At 41.2% G+C, this 22,183-nt stretch overlaps 1 protein-coding gene and 1 non-coding gene across 4 annotated transcripts in view; one reads left to right on the top strand and one right to left on the bottom strand.

Moving 5' to 3' along the window:
* Positions 1 to 599: 599 nt before the first annotated feature.
* LOC146039422 (5S ribosomal RNA) lies at positions 600 to 718 on the top strand. Its single transcript, XR_014462929.1, has one exon. It is a non-coding gene; the product is annotated as a 5S ribosomal RNA (ribosomal RNA).
* Positions 719 to 12,496: 11,778 nt separating this feature from the next.
* LOC146035382 (uncharacterized) overlaps positions 12,497 to 22,183 on the bottom strand; it is a 103,567-nt gene continuing 93,880 nt past the window's right edge. For 2 of the 3 annotated variants that reach the window (XM_083158789.1, XM_083158790.1), the window contains exons 35-40: positions 21,807 to 21,919; positions 21,605 to 21,729; positions 18,438 to 18,656; positions 16,124 to 16,243; positions 13,705 to 13,794; positions 12,497 to 12,706 (exon numbers count right to left, since the gene is read on the bottom strand). In XM_083158789.1, the coding sequence (XP_083014915.1) occupies positions 12,558 to 12,706; positions 13,705 to 13,794; positions 16,124 to 16,243; positions 18,438 to 18,656; positions 21,605 to 21,729; positions 21,807 to 21,919 (816 nt within the window). In that variant the 3' untranslated portion in view covers positions 12,497 to 12,557. The remainder of the gene's footprint in view (positions 12,707 to 13,704; positions 13,795 to 16,123; positions 16,244 to 18,437; positions 18,657 to 21,604; positions 21,730 to 21,806; positions 21,920 to 22,183) is intronic. The other variant, XM_083158791.1, reaches the window with a different exon arrangement.

Below are 22,183 nucleotides of genomic sequence, written 5' to 3'. Positions count from 1 at the left end.
TGTGTTATTGTTAAACATTTTTAAAAATCCAATGTTTATTCTTACAGTGAAATTTTACATTTCTGAATTATAAAAAATAAATTGGGATGAAATTCCAAAGACAAAAAACCTTACGGTTTCACATGTCCCATTAAGGCTTCTTACACATGATCTGGCATTTCTGAAACCTGTTGTAACTCTTCCACTCAAACGCCAAAAAGCAATGAAATTACGATCATTAAGGCTGACGCCTTAATGGACGTGTTCCTTTCGCTATACAGATATAGTACGCCATCACAGCCTGTGGCTAAGTGCAGATTCAGCACTCTCACAGAGTGAGATTGCTGTCACTCACACAATGGTGGAGCTGTGTATATCCTATGAGGGATAGAAACTGGCCCATATAAATCATAATTAGATAACTGTATGCGTGTGTGCGTTAGTGCGTTCCGGCATTAACGCACGCCAAAACGCACACACGCATACAGTTATCTAATTATGATTTATATGGGCCATTTTTTATCCCTCATAGGATATACACAGCTCCTCATGTACTTCAGAGTTAGAGGAGCTACTCCTTTAGCTATGGACATTATCCTCAATATTTATGAGCTATTTTGACCTACAGCCATACCACATTGGATAGGCCCAATCTCGTCTGATCTTGGAAGCTAAGCAGTGTTGGACCTGGTTAGTACTTGGGTGGGAGACCACATGGGAACACCAGGTGCTGTAGTTTTTTTTTTTTTTTAATATCATCTAGGGAGACAGGAAATGACATCACACGCCCATCCCTATATAAACATGGCTAGATATTCCATCAGTCTGCATTCAGACACTGGAAGCACAGGAGCTAGATCATTGATCCAGGTTGGTTGCACCTTGCAAGGTTTTTTTCATTGTTATGCTGACTGTTCACTTGTCCACTGATTATCTTATATGTAATGTGGACATTACATTTTTTGTATTTGCTAAATATTTGTACACCTTTTTTGTAAATCTATATAGTAATGTAAAAACCCTGATTGTAATTGGATTTCCATTGTCACTCAGGTTATTGCACTATACCTAGTGGAAATATCGGGGCAGATGTATCATAGCAGCGCTTATCGCGCCGCTATGATACTTCCTGCTTCGCCTCAATAGCGAGGCGAAGCAGGAAGGGACATCGACAAGATGTATTAACATCTTGTCTGCCGAAGCGGGGGAGCGTTAACTCCACCCTTCGGCGATGTCCCTTTCTGGAGATAGCGCATCAGTTAATACTGATGCGCTATCTCCTGTCCCCCGGCCGGCCGCACTGGGCATGCGCGAGATCTCGCAAAAACCGCGAGATCTCCAGCGCAGCCCAAGCCAGACGCAGGGCTAGCGTTGTCCCCATAGTGGGGGATAGGACAACGCTAGCCCTGAGCTGGCGAAGCGGCCGGGGTGAATTAACGCCTTGAAGGCTGTTAATACATCGCCCCGACCGTTAATCCCTGGGGGGGATTGCAGGGGACAGCCCCGCCGAGCGTAACTCGGCGGGCTGTCACTAGCGCACGTTAGGTGCGCTAGTAATACATTAGCAAAATCGTAATCCCCCCCAGTTAACCAGCGTTAAGTGCATTTTTGCACTTAACGCTGGTTAATACATCTGCCCCATCATCCTTTAATCCTACTTGAGATTCTCTGGGGTATGTATTATTGAAATGACCCTCACTCCAGGAGTGGAAATATAATTATTTCTACCTTTCATCTACATTCTCATCTTCCCTAACTGTAATCTTTTTTAAAAAATGATTTTTCAGAAAAGAGTACATATACAACATGCAATATGAACTGAGATCAGGGAAGGGGCCCCAGGGGGAATATGAATGACAGTGCAGGCAGCAGTAGATAGCAGGCTGCTGGCAGAGCGGGGAAGGAACCTCTCCGGCCAATGTCACACACCCCATTCTCAGCCATGCTGAGCAGCCAAATAGCCAAATTACATAGACCGCATTGTACAAACCACCAAATGCTCAGAACGTACGGCAGAACATGCTGTCTAGTCTGTCTGCACAAATCTTACCTCATCATTACTGATCCAGATCTGCATGGGAGCTTCCAAATGAGGCAAATCCCCATCTTTACAGCGTCTGGTGCCCAGGTTTCCTAAATAATACGGCAGCGGTAACTGTCATTAACCGATTATTGGTGCACATGCACAGTCATAGCCATGCTGTTGCGAATGTAACTGCTGCAGGGCTGCCAACAGAAATCTCAGGGCCCATTACATGTCTCTGGGGGCCCCTCTTCTTTTGCTTAGCATATAATGTGTCTTTAATGGTTTAGCACCAAATAGCGGAATCTGCTTCATGTGATGAGATGGAGTGTACGAACAAGGGGGTAATAATGCCCTGGACTTTAAGGCACTTTCTACCATGTATACAGCTTCAAGTGTCCCTTTTATTTAGTCATATTGGTAGATAGATATGAGGGAGGGAGGGCCGGCTCCGGAGGCTGAAGGTTCAACCCACAAACCAACTGCCTCTTCTGGTACCTGGGCTCTAGGAACAGGAGGAGGCGGCTCTAGGAACAGAAGGAGGTGGTTCTAGGAACAGGAGGAGGCTGCTCTAGGAACAGGAGGCACACGGCAGATGTCAGCCACAACATCTGATGGGTTTGTGATGCCTTCTGCGCTGTTATAGTGAGCACCTGTTCCGGGTGTATCTGTGGAGTCGGGTTCTGGTGCACACCCTGCTAAAATCTATCATCATCTCTTTTAGTATTATGCCAGTGAGCAGCCCCTGCTCCAATCCACATCCCTGTAACACTTAACTCACTAGAGCACTGCCAGTATGCAGTGTTTCCCATCTCCTAACAGTGCATTAGCATCACCTTTCAAAATGTGTAATTCTATAAATAATCAGAAAAACATCGGCTCAGGCAAGACATCTGAGTAAGCAGGACACGGAGACTGAACACAGCAAGGACCCTAATCAAACAACATAACCATTTGTAAAGTTGCAAGTGAATGTGGTGCAGTTATTACTTGTGTGGCTCATTGGGCTTATTGTAAACTAGATAATGAACAGCCGAGATCACATCCACATATTTACATATTTTATTGAACTGGAGCCTGCAACATCGCAGGAGAATAACCAATCAGGAGATAACAAATCAGGAGATAAACAAATCAGGAGATAACAAATCGGGAGATAACAAATCGGGAGATAAACAAATCAGGAGAATAACAAATCAGGAGAATAACCAATCAGGAGATAACAAATCAGGAGATAACAAATCAGGAGATAACAAATCAGGAGATAACAAATCGGGAGATAAACAAATCGGGAGATAACAAATCGGGAGATAACAAATCGGGAGATAACAAATCGGGAGATAAACAAATCGGGAGATAAACAAATCGGGAGATAAACAAATCGGGAGATAAACAAATCAGGAGATAACAAATCATGAGATAAACAAATCGGGAGATAACAAATCGGGAGATAACAAATCAGGAGATAACAAATCGGGAGATAAACAAATAACAAATCGGGAGATAACAAATCGGGAGATAACAAATCGGGAGATAACAAATCGGGAGATAAACAAATCGGGAGATAAACAAATAACAAATCGGGAGATAACAAATCGGGAGATAACAAATCGGGAGATAACAAATCGGGAGATAAACAAATAACAAATCGGGAGATAACAAATCGGGAGATAAACAAATCGTGAGATAACAAATCGGGAGATAAACAAATCGGGAGATAAACAAATAACAAATCGTGAGATAACAAATCGGGAGATAAACAAATCGGGAGATAACAAATCGGGAGATAAACAAATAACAAATCGGGAGATAAACAAATCGGGAGATAACAAATCGGGAGATAACAAATCGGGAGATAACAAATCGGGAGATAAACAAATCGGGAGATAAACAAATAACAAATCGGGAGATAACAAATCGGGAGATAACAAATCGGGAGATAAACAAATAACAAATCGGGAGATAACAAATCGGGAGATAAACAAATAACAAATCGGGAGATAACAAATCGGGAGATAACAAATCGGGAGATAAACAAATCGGGAGATAAACAAATAACAAATCGGGAGATAACAAATCGGGAGATAACAAATCGGGAGATAACAAATCGGGAGATAAACAAATCGGGAGATAAACAAATAACAAATCGGGAGATAACAAATCGGGAGATAACAAATCGGGAGATAAACAAATCGGGAGATAAACAAATCGGGAGATAAACAAATAACAAATTGGGAGATAACAAATCGGGAGATAACAAATCGGGAGATAAACAAATCGGGAGATAAACAAATCGGGAGATAACAAATCGGGAGATAAACAAATAACAAATCGGGAGATAACAAATCGGGAGATAACAAATCGGGAGATAACAAATCGGAGATAAACAAATAACAAATCGGGAGATAAACAAATAACAAATCGGGAGATAACAAATCGGGAGATAACAAATCGGGAGATAACAAATCGGGAGATAAACAAATAACAAATCGGGAGATAACAAATCGGGAGATAAACAAATCGGGAGATAAACAAATCGGGAGATAAACAAATCGGGAGATAACAAATCGGGAGATAAACAAATCGGGAGATAAACAAATCGGGAGATAAACAAATAACAAATCGGGAGATAACAAATCGGGAGATAACAAATCGGGAGATAACAAATAACAAATCGGGAGATAACAAATCGGGAGATAATAAATCGGGAGATAAACAAATCGGGAGATAACAAATAACAAATCGGGAGATAACAAATCGGGAGATAACAAATCGGGAGATAAACAAATCGGGAGATAACAAATAACAAATCGGGAGATAACAAATCGGGAGATAAACAAATCGGGAGATAAACAAATAACAAATCGGGAGATAACAAATCGGGAGATAAACAAATCGGGAGATAAACAAATCGGGAGATAAACAAATAACAAATCGGGAGATAACAAATCGGGAGATAACAAATCGGGAGATAAACAAATAACAAATTGGGAGATAACAAATCGGGAGATAACAAATCGGGAGATAAACAAATAACAAATCGGGAGATAACAAAATCGGGAGATAACAAATCGGGAGATAACAAATCGGGAGATAAACAAATAACAAATCGGGAGATAACAAATCGGGAGATAAACAAATCGGGAGATAAACAAATCGGGAGATAAACAAATAACAAATCGGGAGATAACAAATCGGGAGATAACAAATCGGGAGATAAACAAATAACAAATCGGGAGATAACAAATCGGGAGATAAACAAATCGGGAGATAACAAATAACAAATCGGGAGATAACAAATCGGGAGATAAACAAATCGGGAGATAACAAATAACAAATCGGGAGATAACAAATCGGGAGATAACAAATCGGGAGATAAACAAATAACAAATCGGGAGATAACAAATCGGGAGATAACAAATCGGGTGATAAACAAATAACAAATCGGGAGATAACAAATCGGGAGATAACAAATCGGGAGATAAACAAATCGGGAGATAAACAAATAACAAATCGGGAGATAAACAAATCGGGAGATAACAAATCGGGAGATAAACAAATAACAAATCGGGAGATAACAAATCGGGAGATAAACAAATAACAAATCGGGAGATAACAAATCGGGAGATAACAAATCGGGAGATAACAAATCGGTTGATAACAAATCGGGAGATAAACAAATAACAAATCGGGAGATAACAAATCGGGAGATAACAAATCAGGAGATAAACAAATCGGGAGATAACAAATAACAAATCGGGAGATAAACAAATCGGGAGATAACAAATCGGGAGATAAACAAATAACAAATCGGGAGATAACAAATCGGGAGATAACAAATCGGGAGATAACAAATCGGGAGATAAACAAATAACAAATCGGGAGATAACAAATCGGGAGATAACAAATCGGGAGATAACAAATCGGGAGATAACAAATCGGGAGATAAACAAATAACAAATCGGGAGATAACAAATCGGGAGATAACAAATCGGGAGATAACAAATCGGGAGATAAACAAATAACAAATCGGGAGATAACAAATCGGGAGATAACAAATCGGGAGATAAACAAATCGGGAGATAACAAATCGGGAGATAATAAATCGGGAGATAAACAAATCGGGAGATAACAAATAACAAATCGGGAGATAACAAATCGGGAGATAACAAATCGGGAGATAAACAAATCGGGAGATAACAAATAACAAATCGGGAGATAACAAATCGGGAGATAACAAATCGGGAGATAACAAATCGGGAGATAAACAAATCGGGAGATAAACAAATCGGGAGATAAACAAATAACAAATCGGGAGATAACAAATCGGGAGATAACAAATCGGGAGATAACAAATCGGGAGATAACAAATCGGGAGATAAACAAATCGGGAGATAACAAATAACAAATCGGGAGATAACAAATCGGGAGATAACAAATCGGGAGATAAACAAATCGGGAGATAACAAATAACAAATCGGGAGATAACAAATCGGGAGATAACAAATCGGGAGATAAACAAATAACAAATCGGGAGATAACAAATCGGGAGATAACAAAAATTCGGGAGATAACAAATCGGGAGATAAACAAATAACAAATCGGGAGATAACAAATCGGGAGATAACAAATCGGGAGATAAACAAATCGGGAGATAAACAAATAACAAATCGGGAGATAAACAAATCGGGAGATAACAAATCGGGAGATAAACAAATAACAAATCGGGAGATAACAAATCGGGAGATAACAAATCGGGAGATAAACAAATAACAAATCGGGAGATAACAAATCGGGAGATAACAAATCGGGAGATAACAAATCGGGAGATAAACAAATAACAAATCGGGAGATAACAAATCGGGAGATAAACAAATAACAAATCAGGAGATAAACAAATCGGGAGATAACAAATAACAAATCGGGAGATAACAAATCGGGAGATAAACAAATAACAAATCGGGAGATAACAAATCGGGAGATAACAAATCGGGAGATAAACAAATAACAAATCGGGAGATAACAAATCGGGAGATAACAAATCGGGAGATAACAAATCGGGAGATAACAAATCGGGAGATAAACAAATAACAAATCGGGAGATAACAAATCGGGAGATAACAAATCGGGAGATAAACAAATCGGGAGATAAACAAATCGGGAGATAAACAAATCGGGAGATAAACAAATCGGGAGATAAACAAATCGGGAGATAACAAATCGGGAGATAAACAAATCGGGAGATAAACAAATAACAAATCGGGAGATAACAAATCGGGAGATAACAAATCGGGAGATAACAAATAACAAATCGGGAGATAACAAATCGGGAGATAATAAATCGGGAGATAAACAAATCGGGAGATAACAAATAACAAATCGGGAGATAACAAATCGGGAGATAACAAATCGGGAGATAAACAAATCGGGAGATAACAAATAACAAATCGGGAGATAACAAATCGGGAGATAAACAAATCGGGAGATAAACAAATAACAAATCGGGAGATAACAAATCGGGAGATAAACAAATCGGGAGATAAACAAATCGGGAGATAAACAAATAACAAATCGGGAGATAACAAATCGGGAGATAACAAATCGGGAGATAAACAAATAACAAATTGGGAGATAACAAATCGGGAGATAACAAATCGGGAGATAAACAAATAACAAATCGGGAGATAACAAAATCGGGAGATAACAAATCGGGAGATAACAAATCGGGAGATAAACAAATAACAAATCGGGAGATAACAAATCGGGAGATAAACAAATCGGGAGATAAACAAATCGGGAGATAAACAAATAACAAATCGGGAGATAACAAATCGGGAGATAACAAATCGGGAGATAAACAAATAACAAATCGGGAGATAACAAATCGGGAGATAAACAAATCGGGAGATAACAAATAACAAATCGGGAGATAACAAATCGGGAGATAAACAAATCGGGAGATAACAAATAACAAATCGGGAGATAACAAATCGGGAGATAACAAATCGGGAGATAAACAAATAACAAATCGGGAGATAACAAATCGGGAGATAACAAATCGGGTGATAAACAAATAACAAATCGGGAGATAACAAATCGGGAGATAACAAATCGGGAGATAAACAAATCGGGAGATAAACAAATAACAAATCGGGAGATAAACAAATCGGGAGATAACAAATCGGGAGATAAACAAATAACAAATCGGGAGATAACAAATCGGGAGATAAACAAATAACAAATCGGGAGATAACAAATCGGGAGATAACAAATCGGGAGATAACAAATCGGTTGATAACAAATCGGGAGATAAACAAATAACAAATCGGGAGATAACAAATCGGGAGATAACAAATCAGGAGATAAACAAATCGGGAGATAACAAATAACAAATCGGGAGATAAACAAATCGGGAGATAACAAATCGGGAGATAAACAAATAACAAATCGGGAGATAACAAATCGGGAGATAACAAATCGGGAGATAACAAATCGGGAGATAAACAAATAACAAATCGGGAGATAACAAATCGGGAGATAACAAATCGGGAGATAACAAATCGGGAGATAACAAATCGGGAGATAACAAATCGGGAGATAAACAAATAACAAATCGGGAGATAACAAATCGGGAGATAACAAATCGGGAGATAACAAATCGGGAGATAAACAAATAACAAATCGGGAGATAACAAATCGGGAGATAACAAATCGGGAGATAAACAAATCGGGAGATAACAAATCGGGAGATAATAAATCGGGAGATAAACAAATCGGGAGATAACAAATAACAAATCGGGAGATAACAAATCGGGAGATAACAAATCGGGAGATAAACAAATCGGGAGATAACAAATAACAAATCGGGAGATAACAAATCGGGAGATAAACAAATCGGGAGATAAACAAATAACAAATCGGGAGATAACAAATCGGGAGATAACAAATCGGGAGATAAACAAATCGGGAGATAAACAAATCGGGAGATAAACAAATAACAAATCGGGAGATAACAAATCGGGAGATAACAAATCGGGAGATAAACAAATAACAAATCGGGAGATAACAAATCGGGAGATAACAAATCGGGAGATAACAAATCGGGAGATAAACAAATCGGGAGATAACAAATAACAAATCGGGAGATAACAAATCGGGAGATAACAAATCGGGAGATAACAAATCGGGAGATAAACAAATCGGGAGATAAACAAATCGGGAGATAAACAAATAACAAATCGGGAGATAACAAATCGGGAGATAACAAATCGGGAGATAACAAATCGGGAGATAAACAAATCGGGAGATAACAAATAACAAATCGGGAGATAACAAATCGGGAGATAACAAATCGGGAGATAAACAAATCGGGAGATAACAAATAACAAATCGGGAGATAACAAATCGGGAGATAACAAATCGGGAGATAAACAAATAACAAATCGGGAGATAACAAATCGGGAGATAACAAAAATTCGGGAGATAACAAATCGGGAGATAAACAAATAACAAATCGGGAGATAACAAATCGGGAGATAACAAATCGGGAGATAAACAAATCGGGAGATAAACAAATAACAAATCGGGAGATAAACAAATCGGGAGATAACAAATCGGGAGATAAACAAATAACAAATCGGGAGATAACAAATCGGGAGATAACAAATCGGGAGATAAACAAATAACAAATCGGGAGATAACAAATCGGGAGATAACAAATCGGGAGATAACAAATCGGGAGATAAACAAATAACAAATCGGGAGATAACAAATCGGGAGATAAACAAATAACAAATCAGGAGATAAACAAATCGGGAGATAACAAATAACAAATCGGGAGATAACAAATCGGGAGATAAACAAATAACAAATCGGGAGATAACAAATCGGGAGATAACAAATCGGGAGATAAACAAATAACAAATCGGGAGATAACAAATCGGGAGATAACAAATCGGGAGATAACAAATCGGGAGATAACAAATCGGGAGATAAACAAATAACAAATCGGGAGATAACAAATCGGGAGATAACAAATCGGGAGATAAACAAATCGGGAGATAAACAAATCGGGAGATAAACAAATCGGGAGATAAACAAATCGGGAGATAAACAAATCGGGAGATAAACAAATAACAAATCGGGAGATAACAAATCGGGAGATAACAAATAACAAATCGGGAGATAACAAATCGGGAGATAATAAATCGGGAGATAAACAAATCGGGAGATAACAAATAACAAATCGGGAGATAACAAATCGGGAGATAAACAAATCGGGAGATAACAAATCGGGAGATAAACAAATCGGGAGATAAACAAATCGGGAGATAAACAAATAACAAATCGGGAGATAACAAATCGGGAGATAACAAATCGGGAGATAACAAATAACAAATCGGGAGATAACAAATCGGGAGATAATAAATCGGGAGATAAACAAATCGGGAGATAACAAATAACAAATCGGGAGATAACAAATCGGGAGATAACAAATCGGGAGATAAACAAATCGGGAGATAACAAATAACAAATCGGGAGATAACAAATCGGGAGATAAACAAATCGGGAGATAAACAAATAACAAATCGGGAGATAACAAATCGGGAGATAACAAATCGGGAGATAAACAAATCGGGAGATAAACAAATCGGGAGATAAACAAATAACAAATCGGGAGATAACAAATCGGGAGATAACAAATCGGGAGATAAACAAATAACAAATCGGGAGATAACAAATCGGGAGATAACAAATCGGGAGATAAACAAATAACAAATCGGGAGATAACAAATCGGGAGATAAACAAATCGGGAGATAAACAAATCGGGAGATAAACAAATAACAAATCGGGAGATAACAAATCGGGAGATAACAAATCGGGAGATAAACAAATAACAAATCGGGAGATAACAAATCGGGAGATAACAAATCGGGAGATAAACAAATCGGGAGATAACAAATAACAAATCGGGAGATAACAAATCGGGAGATAAACAAATCGGGAGATAACAAATAACAAATCGGGAGATAACAAATCGGGAGATAACAAATTGGGAGATAAACAAATAACAAATCGGGAGATAACAAATCGGGAGATAAACAAATCGGGAGATAAACAAATAACAAATCGGGAGATAACAAATCGGGAGATAACAAATCGGGAGATAAACAAATCGGGAGATAAACAAATCGGGAGATAAACAAATAACAAATCGGGAGATAACAAATCGGGAGATAACAAATCGGGAGATAAACAAATAACAAATCGGGAGATAACAAATCGGGAGATAACAAATCGGGAGATAAACAAATAACAAATCGGGAGATAACAAATCGGGAGATAAACAAATCGGGAGATAAACAAATCGGGAGATAAACAAATAACAAATCGGGAGATAACAAATCGGGAGATAACAAATCGGGAGATAAACAAATAACAAATCGGGAGATAACAAATCGGGAGATAACAAATCGGGAGATAAACAAATCGGGAGATAACAAATAACAAATCGGGAGATAACAAATCGGGAGATAAACAAATCGGGAGATAACAAATAACAAATCGGGAGATAACAAATCGGGAGATAACAAATTGGGAGATAAACAAATAACAAATCGGGAGATAACAAATCGGGAGATAACAAATCGGGAGATAACAAATCGGGAGATAAACAAATAACAAATCGGGAGATAACAAATCGGGAGATAACAAATCGGGAGATAACAAATCGGGAGATAACAAATCGGGAGATAAACAAATCGGGAGATAAACAAATCGGGAGATAAACAAATAACAAATCGGGAGATAACAAATCGGGAGATAACAAATCGGGAGATAACAAATCGGGAGATAAACAAATCGGGAGATAAACAAATCGGGAGATAAACAAATAACAAATCGGGAGATAACAAATCGGGAGATAACAAATCGGGAGATAACAAATCGGGAGATAAACAAATAACAAATCGGGAGATAACAAATCGGGAGATAAACAAATCGGGAGATAAACAAATCGGGAGATAACAAATCGGGAGATAACAAATCGGGAGATAAACAAATAACAAATCGGGAGATAACAAATCGGGAGATAACAAATCGGGAGATAACAAATCGGGAGATAACAAATCGGGAGATAAACAAATCGGGAGATAACAAATAACAAATCGGGAGATAACAAATCGGGAGATAACAAATCGGGAGATAAACAAATCGGGAGATAACAAATAACAAATCGGGAGATAACAAATCGGGAGATAAACAAATCGGGAGATAAACAAATCGGGAGATAAACAAATCGGGAGATAAACAAATAACAAATCGGGAGATAACAAATCGGGAGATAACAAATCGGGAGATGAATCGGGAGATAAACAAATCGGGAGATAAACAAATCGGGAGATAACAAATCGGGAGATAAACAAATCGTGAGATAAACAAATCGGGAGATAACAAATCGGGAGATAACAAATCGGGAGATAAACAAATCGGGAGATAAACAAATCAGGAGATAACAAATCAGGAGATTTCATATCTCAAACATTCCCTTTCTAATTATGGCACAATTCTAGTCATCGGTCCTAACGAATAACTAATTTTTCTGCCTAAGTGTGGTGGGCCGTGGTCTCCAGTCCTGATTTGGTAATCCATCTGTAAAAAGTTGTTACGCTGCTCTTTGGTCAGGCCATCTGCGGGATCAGGAGCTGAAAGACACAGATAGGATCATTCATACAAGCAAAGTAGTCGCAGCACGTTATCTCCCTGCTCTGGGACTTGTTCCATTAAATTTATGGCTTATTTAAAATTATTCCATAAATGTTCCCCTGCTGGCATCAGTGTTATGCATGATAGGCCAACAATATTGAGCCGGCTGATAACATCTGAATGCAAATTTTCCTATTGGGAGCAGCTTGGTAAGTGGGTTTGTGGAGCTTGAGAAATGGTACAATAGTACAACATTATTCATTGTGTGCCAAGCCTGTCAGTAGCGCTGGAGATACCGGCTCTTTTTTCTGCTTTAATAATAATAATAATAGTTTTATTTATATAGCGCTCTTTCTCCAACAGGACTCAAGGCGCTTAACGGACAGAATGAATGTAATACAGTACAGGAACACTGAAGTACAGAAAAGCTTTTCATAAATAATACTGAAGGGGATTTAGGAAGTGCTTGATTAAACAGGAAAGTCTTGAGTCTGTTTTTGAAGGATTCTAAAGTGGGGCCCTCTTGAACTGTGGGGGGAACTGAGTTCCATAGAGTCGGTGCTACATGGCTAAAAGCTCGACCCCCAGATGAATTACGGGAGATTCTAGGTACTGCTAAAAGTCCTTCATCTACAGATCGCAGGAATTGGGTAGGACAGTATGGAATCAGAAGATGCTTCAGAGTGTCTGGTTAGGACAGTCAGTAATTCAACATGATCAATATATCAGTTCCAGCAGTTCAACTCTGAATTCTTTTAGTTGACAGGGTTTAATAATGGAAGATCCGATTACTACTGACTGCAACATATGTGATATCTTCTGCATTACCTGTGCAATTAATATTTTCTTTACTAGAAGTTTATTTACAGTCTCAATGCACTAATGAGGGCACTGACATGCAGGAAATGAAGGGTGGAGGAAGCACATATAGTGTATTCCTGAAAAGTGGAGTAGAGACAATGTAAGTGATATAAATGATGACTGTCTGACTACTTACCAGGACAGGTTAGTACACACTTAGTGCAGTCGACACCAAACTGTAGTTCCACACAGCCTCTTTGACAATCCGATTTGTCATCACTACAAGCTGGAAAAGAAAGACAGATGGGAGACTAATGTGTATAGATCATATAAATATCAGCATACTAACGCGTTTTGCAATCTCCATATTTCAAAATGGGACAAATTAAAGGTTCCGTGCCCCCTACAGCAGCCCAGGCTACCAACTGCCATCAGGACACCTAGTGCACTGTGTGTAGTAAAATAAGAAACATTGGTTCTACACAGAATCTTTGGATGATCAGCTGGCCATCTAATTATATTATGAATATCTAACAACTTCCCTGACAGAAGTCTGCTGAGAAAGTTGGGATCACAGACACTTCACAAAGCTTTAAGGTGGGAGGCTTTCATGGTAAAGGAGAATGGTCTGCATAACCAGGTTTTGGGGCAGCATGCCTGCATAACCACTTAAATGATCTTTGAGTTGTATAGGATTATAAAATTACCACTTTAATATAAAATCCATCCCTTTCTGTTCTAATCCAATAAGAAAACCGCCTGGTTTTTAGAGAAATAATTCATTTTAAAAAAAAATCCCATTAAAGGCCAAGATGGCGTCCCAACTAGCGGAACATTGAGTCGTGGTGGGATTCTGATCAGTTTAAAGTTCTATCTTTGCATTAGACAAGAATTTACCACAGGGCTACAACAAAGAGAGAAGGTTTATTTATTTATTTTTTATTTATTAAACTGTTGTGTAAAATGTGCAGTGAATGGAATTTTGCAGGGTGCATTTTGAGGTTTTGAGGTTTTAAAAATGGGCACGGTTCGGCACCCTGCAAAACAAACTTAGAGGGAACACGAGTTCTACAGTGAGTAGGGTTTTAAGTACCCCATCCAGTATACTGGAAATATTGGGGTGGGAGTCATATGAATCTAAGCACTAGCATGTACAGTATTTCCTACCAGTGCGTGCTGAAGCCAAAACACCAGCATGTACAGTATTTCCTGCCAGTGCGTGCTGCAGCCAAAACACCAGCATGTACAGTATTTCCTGCCAGTGCGTGCTGAAGCCAAAAGACCAGCATGTACATTATTTACTGCCAGTGCGTGCTGAAGCCAAAACACCAGCATGTCCAGTATTTCCTGCCAGTGCGTGCTGCAGCCAAAACACCAGCATGTACAGTATTTCCTGCCAGTGCGTGCTGAAGCCAAAACACCAGCATGTACAGTATTTCCTGCCAGTGCGTGCTGAAGCCAAAACACCAGCATGTACAGTATTTCCTGCCAGTGCGTGCTGCAGCCAAAACACCAGCATGTACAGTATTTCCTGCCAGTGCGTGCTGAAGCCAAAACACCAGCATGTACAGTATTTCCTGCCAGTGCGTGCTGAAGCCAAAACACCAGCATGTACATTATTTACTGCCAGTGCGTGCTGAAGCCAAAACACCAGCATGTCCAGTATTTCCTGCCAGTGCGTGCTGAAGCCAAAACACCAGCAGTACAATAGGGCCATAGGCGTGCGCAGCATATTTAATTTGAGGGTGCACTGTCAAAGGGGTTTGCCTAGCACCACCTTTGGGCATTTCTAATACCGCCCATTGGGTGTGTCTAACACTGCCAATCAGTCCTGTCTACCATCATATACTGGCACCTGCCACAATATAAAACATCTCTTAGCCACACCATCATCTCAGGCCTATTTCAGTTTTAGGGGCAGATTTATTAAGCTTGGAGAAGAGAGAAACTGAAGATAAAGCAGAGAAAAGGTAAAAGGAGATAAAGCACCAGCCAATCAGCTGTGTTTGAAAAAGACAGTGGGAGTTGATTGACTGGTGCTTTATCTCCTTTTACCTTTTCTCCGCTTTAACTCCAGTTTATCTCTTCTCCAAGCTTAATAAATCTGCCCCCAAATCTTCTAATTACTCGGTATAACAGTATAAACATATATGGATGACGCAGGTATGTAGTGATATGAAAATGGTCTAGTACAATTACCAATGCAGAACACACATAATTGATTGATGGGTGTTCATAAGGGTGGACACAGCATTACGGGGTGCCTGTGTACCGTTCACACTCAATGAGCGCGCGCCTATGAATGGGGCCTGCCACAGCAGCTCAGGCTGGAACTGGCCAGTCAACACATATTTCTTGACAATGACCAAGATCATTCCATTGCTGTTCCTATGAGGGTCTGTGGAGATTGACACTGCACACACTGACCGGCTACAGGCCTATATATTGGTTATACAGCTATTGATAATGTGATTACTAATCAGATATATTACTATTTATTAGCTATGTCGATATATCCACACAGATAAATACATACAGTATATTCCACAGGATTCTATGGTGCTACCAAATTTCAAGTCCCCCTCTGGATGTATATAATACTATAGAAGTCTTACCGAAATTAACAAACGTTACCCTTTTGCCATCACAATCACATTCTAGGGGGAGTATAGGTTTGATCTTTCTGATTTTTTTGCGTATCATACATTGTTTGTTGATCATCTCGATGAGGCAGGCTGGAAGAGAACAGACCATACAATAATCACCATGCAGAAATAAATGTAGCTGCAGCTGATAAGTTGTACAGAACAGAACCAATATTAATAACGGATGGGGTCTATTCAATTAAAGTTGGATCCATTGCGACATGCATTTGTCGGAATGGATCCGACAATACTGTACCTATTCAATTGTGTGGCCAAATCTGACTGTCGGCTTTGAGCCAAAACCGACTTTCAGATTTGGCTGCTGCTCGCCCGACGCCGGGTAAGCAGCAGTAGCGGAAGGACGTAACCAGGTGAGCAGCAACAGCAGTAGCACCACCGCTGCTGCTCACCCGGCGCCGCCCTTCCTGAATCATCTCCGGAATACAACTTTGTTAAAAAAAATTATCAGAATCCGGCCAAAACCTGTCAAATTTGGCCCAGTTTCTGACAAAAGCACGCGGATTGGCGGCTATTCCACGGGTTGTCATAAAAAATATCAAAAAAATTAAATAGATCGAATCATGGATTTGACTTAGAAAAGTGTATAGACCCCATAATGTTCCATAATTACAGCTAAAGGATTGGAATAGTTCATATTACTGTATCTTATGGGAGAAGGGCAGCAATCCTAATTCCATTGGGTTCGAATCGCATGGTGTACTATATACTGTAGTCTTTCCTGTACAGTCTATTTTTCTATTTGATTTCGATGCCGTGCATCAGGATCGAATCGGCGTCGAATCCATCTGAAAACCATTTGATGTCTATTCGATTTTGTCTATATAGTTATAATGAAATCGAAAGCTAGTCAGAATCGCATACCTCCCAACTTCTGTGCTGATAAAATAGGGACACTCGCGGCCGAAAAGGGTGCGGGACGTATGCAAATGAGGGTGCTGCTTATGCTAATTAGCCGCAACCTCATTTTCATACGAGAATAGATGCTGTGCGCATGCGCACAGCGTCTATTCTATAAGATTGGGGGGTCTCCCAACTGCCACCCCCCACAGCGGGACAATGCCTGCAGCGGGTGGGACAGCGGGACAGGACCCGAAAATCGGGACTGTCCTGCTGTAATCGTGACAGTTGGGAGGTATGGAATCGCATCCCTGTGTATGGAATATAACCTGGAGATCCTGTGACGTCTCCATGACTTCGCAGTTCCCACACTGAAGGGTATAATGAGTAATGCCATCTCAACATGACGTTATCTAGTGGGGAAAAGTTGGTAAACTGAGCAGACACTGCAGTCCTCATAGCAGCTGACACACTATGAAAATGAAGGCAGTGTAAGATAAATCAAGATGTATCTGTTCTATCCCTCTATTGGAGGAAATGGTGAAAACCTCTTTTCTCCAGCACCAGAGCCAGAGAAGAGTTCTCACTGCTTCATAAATATGAAAATAGATCACTTAAGAATTACATCTAGTGTTTGAGATAAGAGAAATGGTGAGGACCATAAGAAGCTATATTGATAATTACAGTGTTGATTATGCAACACAGTATTTAGCACAGTGACAATGGGCGGTATTCAATGTGAATACCTGCAAGGTGCAGCGAATCCTTTTTAGGATTCGCTGCACATTCGCCACGTTCCGGAGCCTCGCCGGCTCCGGTATTAAACGAGTCAGGGGCTCGCTGCCCCTGACCAGCGAATATGAGCTCCTGCGGCGAACGCCGTAGGGAGCCTGAGGACGGTGGCAGGCAGAGAGATGGAAGTCTCTCTGCCTGCCCCAGAACGTTTGTGGGGGGGAGGTGGGCTCCCCGAGTGCCAGGCAGCACATGTGGTCATTGAATAGGGTGATTCACCGTTTTAGTCAAAAATTCGCCAAACAGCACAAATTCGCCATAAAAACATGGCGAATCAGGCTCATTGAATACCGCCCTATGTCTCTCCTTGGGTTAGGTTACTGTATAAATTCTAGACAATGTCTAGGTCGACAGCCAGTAGGTTGACCACTATGTAATGGTCAACAGTGACTAAGTTGGCACCTTGAAATGGTCGACATACTCAAGGTTCACATTGACAAATGATCATCGCAAACTTAAGGCCGACATAGACATGGTTGACATGAATAAAGCCGACATGAGTTTTTCATATTTTTTTCATGTTTGTTTTCGAGCATAAGGCTGTGTTGACCTTTTGACAATTTCGACCTTGGGTATGTCCCTGCACACAGTACAGTCCCCAAAATGCCACATCCTGCCCATGATCATATCTTACCGGTGTGGGTGTAAGCTGTCGTCCCAACATTGTAGTTATCAGTTGAGGTCCCAGACGTCACCAAGTAAAAGTGCGCCCCGCTCTGTATGATCCCAAGACACGAGCTGTGGCGGTATTGACAGGTCTCTTTAGCACTGCTCAGGGTGTCCTCCTTAGGAAACATTGCGGAGAGATCGCCGGGGAGGCCATGGTTTGGCATCACCTCGAACCAGTTTGTGGCTGGGAACAGATTATAGCAAATGTCACTGACCCACCACCGCTTCAGGAATGACACTTTACACACCAGGTTCATGTCACCAAGGTACCTCTGTGTCCCCAGACTTAGGGCCATTTTCATTACTTATATGGCTATTCCAGATCTACATGACCTCCTAGCCAATGAGCATTCATGTTGGCTGTCCATCAGGACTGGCAGACAGGATAGCAGGGTGAGGATCTTCAGGGGCCGATTCAGACCAGCTCCTAGTGGGACGAATTTGGCCCCTTCCCCGATGTTTGAGGTTTGCGTGTGTACCGGAGCGAGCGGCTTGCTCCGGAGGGGGCGGGCTTGACAGACAGGGGGTTGGAGCAGTGTTTTATGAGCATCCCTATGAAAACACTGGGCCTTCCCCTGGGAACGAAGGCGCGGTGATGCCTGCTTGGGGCACGCTGCTGACATCACATGACATCAGCACCCACCCTGTACTCAAGGATCAGGGGCAGAAATAAAAATCAGTTTTGACTGACTTCTATTACTGATGGGAAAGATTCATTTGATAGTTAAAAACCATTGAATGATTTTTCTACCCTTCGGCTGCATGCGAGGGGATGTGTCTGAGTATACGCAGCCTAGCGTACAGGTCTGAATCATGTGTGGCCAGTGTCTGACTGCACAAGTCACCCGCACCCCACTATCTCAGCCATATCATTTGTCTCTGATGGTTCAGTGTATAGGCAGCCTGGCTAAGTAGAAAGATGGCATGGACAATTCTCTATACAGATCTGTGTATATTTATATGCAGTCTATAAAAAAAAGATTATTATTAATATAGTAAATATCTAGTATTTTGTTCACGTGCTGATAATAAGCAATCGGCGGTGTAAAACCACTTGGGATTAACTGCAGCTTCAATTAGAGGTCACGGCACCGCTACAAAACAAGTTCAAGTAATCAAATGAAGCGTTGTCCGTCCAAAGTATAAAGATCACAAAACATTTATTACAATCACATATAGATATAACTGTAAACAAGCAATAGGTGAATATATGTAAAAAAAGAAAATATTAAAATGACAATAAAAATCCTTTTGATTTGTTGGTCACTAGTATAGAGCATTATTTGATTCATTATTAATCAAACAGACTTGCAATCTTAAGGCCCCCATACACTAGCTGATTTTGGTCGGATCTGGCCGAAATCGGACCAAAATCGGCTAGTTTTGATGTCCCCTCAGATCCGATGCGCGGTCCCGTGCGCATCGGATCTGCGTCGGGTGATCGGACCTGCTGCACGTCCGACCACCCGACTTGGGACCTAGTGGGGTGGCGCGGCGGTGGAGGGAGCAGGGGGGGCTGGGGACGCTGCGGGGGACACAGGCGGCATAGAGCCGGGCAGGGGGAGCCGGCGGGAGCTGTCGGTACTGAATAAAAAAAAAAAAAGCCCATACAATGAATGGGCGGTCTGTGATTGGCTGAGCGCTCTCTCAGCCAGTCAGCAATTGGCTGAGAGAGCGCTCAGCCAATCACAGGCTGCCCATTCATTGTATAGGCTTTTTTTTCTAGCACCGACAGCTCCCGGCTCCCTCTGCCGCCTGTGTCCCCCGCAGCGTCCCCAGCCCCCCCTGCTCCCACCAGCAGCCCTGCTCTGTAGCCCCCCCCGATCCCCGGGTTTTTTACATGTGATAAATCGAGACGATTTATCACATGTAAAAAATGGCACATCAAGTGCCAATCTAATCAAGCAGCCGGGGAAGCTCAGGGGGAAGTCGGGGGCGACTTGTCCTAAGGACAAGTCGCCCTAGTGTATGGCTCTTAGTAACAATGTATTCATTATCAGGAGCTCAATAGCTTCCTCCCCAATCTGCTTAATGGTCATAGTGTAACAGATAATAACTTGCAAACAGGCGCCGTATAACCAGCAACATGGATACAAAGTTGTTCACTTCATGGGCTAGTTGCTTTCTATATTTATATTTAACTACTCCTCAACTCTATGAGGTGAAGTACTACCACCTGACCACTAGATGCCACTCAACAGACCAAACTACTCAGAAAGTGAAAGCTATTTTTGCAGGGACACTGGTCTGTTTCAAACTTGCTGGATATGGAGAGAGGTAGATGTGACGATTGGAGGTAGGAGCAGATAGGAATTGGGGGTGGGGTGGAGAGTTTGTGGCCTAAAAACAATCACAGCTCAAAGTGAAAGTAAAAACTGTCACAGTTCAAAGTGAAAGTACATTGCAGAAGCCAGCAGGCACAAATACAGAATCAAACACAGGGTCTGTTAGTTTTAGTGGGTGCAGTGGAGCCATTGTGGGTGCATCACTTAAAGTACTGCGGCCAATGGTGCTGAAGTGATCACAAAGATGGCCATACTCAGACAGTAACGCACCTGCCTTAGGGATGTCACAAATTTCGATAATGCATCTGATGGTATAGCTATGGTGAGTTTCTAGACCCACTATGATGGAAATGCGCAGTTCAGTATTGTGAAAATCGTATGTGGCTTTAGCATAAGAACCGATGGCGACAACGGTAAAATTCAGGGGCGTGATAATTGTGGGAGGCTTGGCCACCTCCCACAATTAGACCATGCCCCCAAAATGATTATGGTTCGAGTGAAAAAACCCTCTAAAGTCGAGAGGGGAGTGTTATTATCCCCCCCACCCCTTCAGCATACACCTACAGCACGTGCTGTGCTTACAGTAGGCTCAGCAAGACAGGACCCCACCGGGCCTCTCTAACAAGCCCGAGTAATTAGTACCTGCTCCCCTCCCTCTCGGCGGCCCTGGGCAGCAAAAACGTAGCAGCTTGTGTCTGAGAATTAGGCCCTATAACTGCAAAGCAAGCGCGACAGTTGAGCAGGGCAAATAGTCCAATACTTATTGAGATTACTGAGATCATTGCAGCATTAACCAGAAAGCGGACCATTTCCCCAGGAACAATGCCCGCCTACCTGGGACACTTACCTTCACTGGACTTGCATATAAAAGGCCTCTTTTCTTTGCAGTCAGTGTCTGTTAAATTTCTGGTCCGTGTGTCAATGAGCACACAGTCTTTCGCACCGCCACCCGCCTTGTCAGCTCTCAGATACCTGCAGAAACGCTTCTATAGTATTATATATACATACAGACAGTTGGAAGTTTGTCATTTACGATCAGCTCTACTCACTTAGAGACCTCGGCACTGATGGGTTTCTTATTGCTCCATACAAATACAGATTCAAGAAGCTGATCATTAAGACCGGTCCAAAAGGACCCTGCAAAAATAATGGAGATGGCATCCTAGAGAAAAAAAAGACATAGTGGCATCAGAAAGTTATTGAATAGTCAGGGCTGACCACGAGCCCATTATACTGATGGCTCGTGCGATTTATAGCTCTCTGCATGCTCCGTAGCTGATTTAGAGACCTAGGCCACTAGCTTGCTCGTCTGAATGGATAGAACTGAGTGGTAGCGGAGCGTTTGCTCATAGGAAAAGTTAGGTTGAACTGTGAACCGTGTTGAGGTGTATTACAAGGGAGACCATCCTGATTTCAGCCAGAACAT

Source organism: Crinia signifera, chromosome 9, assembly GCF_055691185.1.
Source record: "Crinia signifera chromosome 9, ASM5569118v1, whole genome shotgun sequence".
Classification (NCBI taxonomy): Eukaryota; Metazoa; Chordata; class Amphibia; order Anura; family Myobatrachidae; genus Crinia; species Crinia signifera.
Note: the sequence above shows the minus strand (reverse complement) of the source record. Positions and strands in the feature narration are given on the sequence as shown.